The sequence below is a fragment of the Pseudorca crassidens genome, chromosome 3, assembly GCF_039906515.1.
Source record: "Pseudorca crassidens isolate mPseCra1 chromosome 3, mPseCra1.hap1, whole genome shotgun sequence".
Taxonomy (NCBI): domain Eukaryota; kingdom Metazoa; phylum Chordata; class Mammalia; order Artiodactyla; family Delphinidae; genus Pseudorca; species Pseudorca crassidens.
In genome coordinates, this window is record NC_090298.1 from 64647120 (window position 1) to 64656462 (window position 9343).

General features: G+C 38.2%; 1 protein-coding gene and 1 long non-coding RNA gene across 4 annotated transcripts in view; one reads left to right on the plus strand and one right to left on the minus strand.

Annotated features, from left to right (window-relative positions):
• Positions 1–9343, minus strand: part of ACOT12 (acyl-CoA thioesterase 12) — a 58131-nt gene that overhangs the window by 9249 nt on the left and 39539 nt on the right. For 2 of the 3 annotated variants that reach the window (XR_010942005.1, XM_067731147.1), the window contains exons 12-14: positions 5337–5470; positions 3467–3595; positions 1968–2094 (exon numbers count right to left, since the gene is read on the minus strand). Coding sequence is in view for 2 of the 3 variants with exons in the window: in XM_067731147.1 (XP_067587248.1) it covers positions 1968–2094; positions 3467–3595; positions 5337–5470 (390 nt within the window). In the remaining variant the exon portion in view is untranslated. Of the gene's footprint in view, positions 1–1552; positions 1703–1967; positions 2095–3466; positions 3596–5336; positions 5471–9343 lie in introns of those variants that run through there. The other variant, XM_067731146.1, reaches the window with a different exon arrangement.
• The window catches only part of LOC137221449 (uncharacterized), a 59036-nt gene continuing 51779 nt past the window's right edge, over positions 2087–9343 (plus strand). Inside the window, exons 1-3 of the long non-coding RNA XR_010942007.1 lie at positions 2087–5932; positions 6246–6459; positions 9130–9337. This is a non-coding gene — a long non-coding RNA (uncharacterized lncRNA). The remainder of the gene's footprint in view (positions 5933–6245; positions 6460–9129; positions 9338–9343) is intronic.

Genomic DNA, 9343 nt, shown 5'->3' on the forward strand with positions numbered 1-9343 from the left:
TCACAATGTTTCTGTTACTGTTCAGGAGAAAGATTCAAAAAAAAAAAATAAATTCAGAGGTGTAGGAGAGGCAGCAGTTAGAAGTGTTTCAATTGTAGGAGAGGGCTGAAATTTTAGCATACAAAACTCTAGTGTACTGTAATCCTCTTTATTGCTCCTTTTTTTCACCTTTTTAAAATCTAAAAATATTCTCAAAAATCTTTCTACTTTTGTAATGTAGTGTATAAGCATGTTTTAATCGACATATCCATTCTTCTTATTGTATATAAATGTTAATTCATAAAATTGGGACACAGTCCAAAGTTCATATAAATAACCTGCTGGCACAGATTAATAAAAATAATTACAACCAAATTTGGACAGAAGTAAAGATTTGACAAACTAAAGCAGGATGTAACTAATCTCTTAAGTGCTTTAAACTCTTAACGGAGAAGTCCTTTAACTTTTAGAAGTTGTCCTGTAGAGGAGGCTAACTTGACATATGCTGGTTTGTCTTATGAGTTAAGACAAATCACAGACAGAGTAAAATAATAAATGTTAAAGCCTAGGGGGACTTCCTTGGTGGTGCCGTGGTTAAGAATCCGCCTGCCAATGCAGGGGACACGGGTTTGATCCCTGGTCCGGGAATATCCCACGTGCCGCGGAGCAACTAAGCCCATGCACCACAACTACTGAGCCCACGTACAACTACTGAAGCCCATGCACCCTGGATCCCATGCTCCACAACAAGAGAAGCCACCACGGTGAGATACCTGTGTACCGCAATGAAGAGTAGCGCCTGCTCGCCGCAACTAGAGAAATCCCATGCACAGCAACAAAGACCCAACACAGACAAAAATAAAATAAATTTTTTTAAAAAGTCTAGGGAATAAAGTTCTAATGTAATGATTATTAAAGTAGAGCTTTCTTAATGCTTTCTCTACAATATCACATTTTGCAGGTACTTTGTGAGTGTAGATAGAGCAATAGATACTAAATTGGTCAGCTAACTTGATATATGTTAAATGACACTAGGAAAGTAGTTCCTATTACTAAAATTGATTGGATTCCATTATGTTTTAATGTCTTCCTAATTTAAAGCTCTAAAACATAATACATCTTGTCAGATGCTCTTGACATACAGATACCTGCTGTACATGGAACAACCCCATACTATTAATCAACTAGCCAACTTATCATTTCTGATTTTATAAAATTTTGTAAACTTTCAAACAGAACATGTAGCCTAAAAACGTTTTGATTATTTTAACCTAACTTCCACCATTTTACAGAACACACAATATTGCATGTGGGAATTTTCCATTGCCTGTGCCCCTGGAAGGGAGCAAAGCCACGGGTGATCTAAAACAGAGTTTTAAAGCTCTTTTAATGTTAACCCAAATCACTGGTATTGGACTTGGGATGCATTTTGTTTTTTAACCTCTTCATAACTGCATTTTGCTTAGACTGATATTAAATTATTTGTGGCCCAGAAGCTTGTCAAGTGTCAGAGCTAAGGGTGCTTGAAATTGAAAGTGGAAAATAAAATGACAGATAATTTAAAGTTTATCATTTAAAATATGCTTATCAACCCATCATCAGTAGTGTTCTCTATGAATTGTATACAGGAGGCTGCTGTCTCTTCAATGGATTTTGACCAGCCACCAAGATTTCCAGCAAAGTAAGGAAGGATGCTAGCAGAAATCTGGTTAAAGTAAGATACCTGTTTCAAAAAACAAAGCAAAACAAAACAATATTTTAATTTCTTACTGACTTGGGGCTTTTTCAAGCAGGGATCTCAATCTTGTTGGTGTAGGGGAGGCTATGACCCTAATCTTTTGGGAATGGATCTGAAAGGATGACCTTAGGATTCCCTGGTGGGTGTGGGTGGACACATTGCAGAATTAGAGTTAATTAGTAAATCCAGGTAAAAGGTTCCTCTGTATCTGTAGGAACAAATTAATCTGCAGATGTTTCATCAAACTTACGGTACATGAACTGCTGTCAATAGCACGGATGAGAAATCCAGCACTTATGATTTCACTTCTGCTGTACTGTGGAGAAGGTGGGACTGATGGCAGAATAACTGACCTCACTGCCACCGTGTAAGTGTGACTGAAAGATAAAAGGACATTTTCAAAGTTCTTGAGAGAAACAAAGAATAGTTGTTAGAAAATAAAATTCCTACAGTTAATGCAACTTGTTTATATAGTAGAAGTAAAACTATAGACACCCAGATCTTTTAGATGAGTGGTATACATAGGAAAACATTCTCTATGGATACATTCAAGTATAGCAAATAATAATAAGGGCCATAGGTGTTTTCTGCCTAAGAATTACATATACTTTGTATAACTCCGCAAAGTTGCAGTCAACCTCCAAACTGTTTTTTTTTTTTTGGTGCCCTAATGGGTTGTAATTTCAGTCTCTTCTTTTTTTAATGAAAAATAATACCATTGTTTTAAAGAACCTTCAAACAATAGAGAACCCTATACATTAGAAAATAGAAGTCATCCTTCAGTCCACCATAAGCACAATACATGCTTATCCTAGAGATGACCACGTTATATTGTGATCCTCCAGATCTTTTTATAAATATATAACATTTATGTAAGCAAATGGACGTATGTAGATTTTTACATAAATATAATCATTTTACAAATATTGGTCTATAATTTGATTTTTCACCTAATGGTAAAACTTTGGAGGTGTTTCTGTATCAATGCCTCTGTGACTACTTCATCCTTTTTAATGCTGGTATAGTGCTCTGTAGTGTGGTTCTACCATAATTAATAAGATGGAGCTTCAGTCTATTTCTAATATCTTTTGCCATAGTAAATGATACTACACTGAACATCCATGTGCATTAATCCCACACGAGAGGGATTATTTCTATAGGCCAGCTTTGACATCAGAAATAATGCTGGCTAGTTCCAGGGGTAGACCATAACTGCCCTGGCAGCTTCCACTTCTTGTCCCTTTGAACACCTGCTCTTGGGCCCCGACCCTTCCCCTTAGAACCTAGACACTATTCTCTGAGAAGCCCAATGCCCATGGAGAAGCCATGAACAGACACTCTAATTGACAGCCAGCCATTTTGGGTGTCTAGCACAGTTGAGTCTTTGTAAATTCTGAACCAAAACCAATTCCTGGTATTTTATTTGGCTTTCACTGCATTTTTACAATAACGGAATATTTTGAAGGTTTGCTAAATATCCGTTTTACATCTGCATAGAGCAAAAGGAAAGGGAACTGCTTTACGAGTCTCACAGATGCTTTGCACATGGCTGGCACTTAATAGATAATTGTTTCTTTCTGGTTCTTTGTTTTTTAATGATAACTAAAGCCTCATCTAGAAAAAATTCACATGAACATCATTCAAGACCAGAAATGCTTATTCCATTGACTTCCTTGTTTTCATATCAACTTTTTCTTTCTACTCTATATTATAAGACATTGCTATAACACTTGAATTACATATACTCACCCATCTTTGAGAGGCCTTCTTCGTGAAACAAGTACTACCAAGTCTTTGGGTTTGTCATCATTCACCACAGGACAAGTGATATAATATATCTGATCATCTTCACTTACCCAGTCTATGACTTCACAGGACCTATGTAAATAGAACAGTGACAGAAAGTCTGCATTTTACTACCTGGTAGAATAAGGCATTCGTTTTGTTTGTTTGCGTAACTTCATTATTGGTGTCCATATTCACCCTTCTGCTCACATAACCATCCCCCCAAAGCCAGCATCATTTCTTAAAGTCTGTTTTTAGAGTTGTTTGGCCAGAAGGAATAATTCTGCATGTGATGAAAAGAATGCTGGCCATCTGACTCTAAGGTCACTGCCCTCAACACTGAAGAGAAAGGCACTTTTCTTTTTTCCACAAAATTATTTTTCTCTAGGATCAAGTAATAATATTTTGAAGACTAGTGAATTATATAGACAATCCAACGACTCTGAGGTAAAGGAATATGGTATATTGGGAAAGAGAACTAAGCTTGGAATCAAGCAACTTGCCTTTGAGTCTCAAATTGCTTAGTAGCTATGTTATGTTAGGCAAGTCACTTTTTTTTCATCTATAAAATGTAGATAATAGTACCTATGGGGTTATTGTGAGGATCAAGTGAAAACACCTGGCACAGTACCTGAATCATGATAGATGCACCAAAATAGTAAGTGGAATTAGAATTCATTCATTGAAGTTCAGTTAGGCTAGAATGTCAGGTGATATAGAAAATAATGGGAGATACATTTGAAAAAAGCAGCAAGTTTAGGCATTATTCTTGCTAAAATCTTTGTACTTATAGAGTTATCTACAAAGATCTACGCAAGAAAATCATCAAGTGTTTCCTCTTCTCTCCGAATGTTTATTATTGTAACATTAACCAGGATGTATCATTCTGGCCTCTATGCAAATGTAACACATGAGCCCAGAGATGTTTCACTTTAATGGTGTTAAATTGTCTATTACATGCTGTTAATCACAGTGAGATTTGGACATTTAAAAGATGAAACTCTACTTCATCCAAATTAGGAAGTAAATGGTAATGCTGAATATAATAGGTATAATCTTACTAATCCTTTCCTTCAAGCAAGGTGTCCATGAGGCCTGAGCCCTGCAGCCCAGGAGCTTGGACTCCTTGAAGAAGGGGGTGTTACCCTGACAGTGCAGTTGACAAGATGCCCAGCTCTGCATTCCAGGAAAGGAGGGAGAGTGGAGAAGATTGGATTAGGGATGTGGGAGACAACGAGTAACAGAAGAGATGTAGGCTGACAGGAGTGGGCCCTGATCAGACATGGAGAGCAGGAAGGAATGTACTCATAGAGCTGCTTCTCCCAGCTTCTCACCAGGGAGTGCTGCTTCACAGAAAAAGAGGGGACTATCAAATAAAGATCAAGAGTGGGAAGTTGGAGGGACTATTTGATAATCACTTCCTCAAGAGCAATGAGACTGTGTATTAAAGTACAAGAGTGTAGAATTCAGAGCCTGACAGACCTGGGTTCCAATTCAGGTTCCATTGCTTTACTGCCTGTGTAATGTTGGCAAGTCTTGGGATCTCTCTCTTGTTAAATAGGAATAATATCAACTTTGAAGAGTTATTGATAGGAGTACAATAGATGTGGGTAAAGCATGTCAACTCAATATAGATGAAAAATAGATGATTATAATAATTTTTGTGTCTCTCAGTAGCACCTGATGCAGTTTTCCATGCAGAGCAAACTTTAGCAAATACTGTTTAATAAAACAATAGGTCATACATTGGGCAATGGAGATACACTGCAATGTAGAGGTTATCTTTTACATGATGTCAGGGTTGAATAAGAAAATATTTAAAATTTATTCTTACATGTAATGGGGGTCCCACAAAGGTCGCTTGGTAAAGTCAGACAAGAGATGATAAGCCAAGTGTGCTGGTCTTTCCACATGCTTTTCAACACAAACAGATAAAATATTGTGCTCTTCCAGAGTATATATTTTTATCTAAAAGAAAATAACAAGAAAAAAATTACAAAGAAAATTAGGTGTTTTTACATTAAAACCACAGCATATGTACGTAGTCATAGGCGGATTGCACTAGCTAAGGCATCTTGGCACCTGGGTAATAATGAAGCCAAATGATGGCAAGTTCACTTTAAATACTTGGATGTCTAGAGCTCAGACCAGGATGCTATGCCCCTGTGTCATCTAAATAATATGTGACTTGAGGGTGGTTTATTATTGTGCAATAGTTTTTCTCATGAAAAATTAAGAACATAAGCCTTTCTTTCTTTATCCCTTTGTGGTATTTCCCTGCCTCTATCCAGGAACAGCAGAAATTATAACCAGACTGCTGGGCAAGTCAGTGCTTCATGTCCCCCTAAGACCTTGGAGCCAAGGCTGCAGCCTAACGTACTTTCTCAGGATGTCAGGCATGCCTTCACGTGGGCTGAGGGAGCCCAGGGAGTAAGTCAACACCTCTAGAGCCAACTCAGCCTCTCAACAGGGCCGCTGAAGCGTTTCTTCAGCACAAAGAATTCTTTCATTTGTGAATCACAAGAGCTCATCTTTCAAGGTGGCCAATTCCTGGGTTTCTAGTGCCTATTATTCCTTAGATAAGAGGAGGCTTGTCGTGGCGATCCATTTGATGTATACTTAAACATTCATGTATCCCTTGTTACTCTGAACTTTCCTTCTACTTTGCTTTGGCCAGTAATCAGAGATACATGTTCAGCTAAGAGCATATTTCTATCCTGCCCATTTTCTCCATCTCTTTCAGGGTGCTTTGAAGACAGTGTTGAAATTTGCCATCTTATAATCATTCCCATGGCAACAAGCTGTGAGAAGACAAACAAACATAGGGTTAAGACTTCACTGCAGGAATCAAGCAGATGGAAAAATCAGGCTGTGAGGGAGAAAACCTTTATTTAAACATAAATATCTTTAGGAAGAGAATGAAGAAATGAGAAACTGACTAAAAGCAGCTTAGAAAGGTGAGAAGTGACTATTTGCTTATGCTTTTACTTCTCTAATTGACCTCAGTGCGAAGCCTGTCTTTAAATTGAGCCTGCAAAGGAGGACATGATGTAGGCTGTGGGCACTTATCAAAGAGAAAGAAAACCATGAATGCAGCTGTAGTTGGTGGCTGAGACTCACCCCAGCATAGACATGCCTACCTTTGCCCCCATACAGCAGAAGTCAAAGCAGGTTCATTGGTGTAAATCCAGAGGGAGGTCACCTTATCAAAGCCTGGTGTCCATGTGGCTCTTAGCCAGCCTGTTGGGGCTCTGCAGTCTCAGAGGAGGCAAGGGCAGGGGGCCAGAGTGAATCCCATCACCTCAGTCTGATTCTGGCCATGGGGCAACCATGGTTAACCTTGGTGGAACCAGGGTGGAGTAGGATGTAACACTGGACTGAGCATTTTTTAAAGGTTGAATTGTGTGTCCCCCGCCCCTCAATTCATATATTAAAAGTCCTAACCCCAGTAGCTCAGAATGTGACCTTATTTGGAAATAGGGTCATTGCAGGTGTAATAAGTTAAGATGAGGTTATACTGCAGTAGAATGGGCCCCTGACCCAATATGACTGGTGTCCTTATAAAAAGGGGCAATGTGGACACATAAACATACATGCACACACACTGGGAGAATCCCATATGAAGGTGAAGGCAGAGGTCAGGTGGTGCATCTACAATCCAAGGAATGCCAAAGATTGCCAGCAAAGCACCGGAAGTTAGGGGAAAGACCTGGAATAGATTCTCGCTCACTCCCTCAGAAGGAACCAACACTGCCAAGACCTTGATCTCAGACTTCCAGCTTCCAAAACTGCAAGGCACCCAGTTTGTGGAACTCTTAGGGCAGCCCTAGGAAACTATCACAGCACTTTTCCAGGTTGCAAATACATGCTGCTGCTTCCTATCCTGGAACCAAAACAAACTTCACGCTAAGTAGCCATCATTAAATTCTGCCCTTATAAAACTCACTTGACTTATCCAGTGCCAAGTGCAGTATTGGATGAGTGGATGATATTTTGATCCTTTCCCCAAAGTTAAAAGTAGCAGACAATCAGAGTTAATGACATTGATGCAGACACAGCAGACAAGGAAAGGCAGCAGTTGTTGTTGGTTCTCTTTAAACTGTACTATTTTAGGAAAGCCAACTTTGGCTTAGTGTAAAAATTCTCCAAGACCAACTCTCCAAGAAAACGAGTTCCCTTTCATGCTTGGAAGAAGACAGGTTAAATTCCATTTATCATCTCAAATGTTTTATCATTTGGTGCCTGGAGAATTTTAGTCACGAAATGAAGCTTATAGTAGGCCCAAAATCTGCTGGAGCTTGTTAACATTTTACTAATGATATATTTTTTCATTCTAATAAGATTCTGTTTAATGGGTTTGGATCTTATATAAATAGCACAAGAGGAAATAACTCAAAGTTTTAGAATTTTATACTATCTGTTGACAAATATGTTATTGATACTATATTGTGGAAAGGAGGACAAAACTCGTTTTTACAGAGTCATGGGGACAGGGGTAGAGTCCTTGGAGGTAGGTTACCCCCTGGGCTAAGGGGAGGAGACATGATCAGGTGGAGCTCTGGGACCAGCCCCAGCTTCAATGAGAATAGCTCTTCTTTGGTCTGTTTCCTGTGGGTTTTGTCCTGTGTGAAGGTTTTCACATGATCCTTGCCATTCTGGCTTCCAGTACACTCTCAGCTACTCCCTAAATAAAAAGCTACTCCTGTCAGGTCAATCTCTTACCCATGCCAATTCCAGCCAGGAAGGTTTGGCTCAAAGCTGCTCACTGCCTAGAAAGCACCCTTTACCCCTCCAGCAATTTACCCTTACACTATCTTCAAGGAGGAAAGAATCAACTCCTCTCCAAAGTTGTCTCTAAACAACTGTCTTCCCTGACTTTGAATTGCTAAGAGCTGACCTTTGCGGTTTAAATACTACAATGTCTCACTTGTTTATAAACTACCTTAAAATTATCCTTCAGCTATGATATGTATATATGTGATGCTTTCAAGATAGACTATAAGCTCCTTTAAGATGGGTGTTCATCTTTTGCTCCTTGTATTACTGGTATTATTAATTCCAACACTATACATTGAAAATGAAATATGGGTTAAAATAGTAAGTACTGCCCAATTTCGTTACAAATACTAGAAATTTTAGAATTTTGCCATCTATCAAAATTTATATCAAAATGAGTATAGATTTTTATAACCCAAAATAAGTATAATTCTTAACAGGCTGTTTTGTTGTAAGAATTTATTCAGCTAAAAGGTGACAGAAAAAAATGTGAGCTGTATTTTTAAATTAAAAGCATATAATGGTGAAGGTGGTTAAAAAAACCACATAAAAGCTTTAAAAAGTGGGAGAGAAAAGGGGGATAACTCAGAAAGAAAAAATTAGATTTTTATTATAAATACAATCTAAAAAAAAAGGAGGGCTTCAAATTCAACAGAGATAACATAAGAATGTTTAATTATACAGTGTTCTCTAATAAGTATCTGTACAAAACTTAAGAATTAATTATTGATGGCTCTCCTTAGACACTAGCAAATATACGTTTATTTGTTTAGATTGGTTTCTGGCACAAAACTCTTTAAGAATTGAAATTTTAATGACTTCACTAAATATGTTCTTGTCCTTCATTCCAGACATGAGTTTGTCCTTTGCTATGCTGCTCATGAATGCTCGGATGCCAGCAATGATGCAAGAAACAGATTTCATATTAGTAAAAGAAAACAGTCTTGAAGCAGCTTTTATGAGGGTTAAAGAGAAGCAAGTAACTTAGTTATGTTAAACCTGTATTTCTGCATCACTGAACCAAACACACAGATGGAAACCTAACTGGATCCAAAGAAGGTAAGG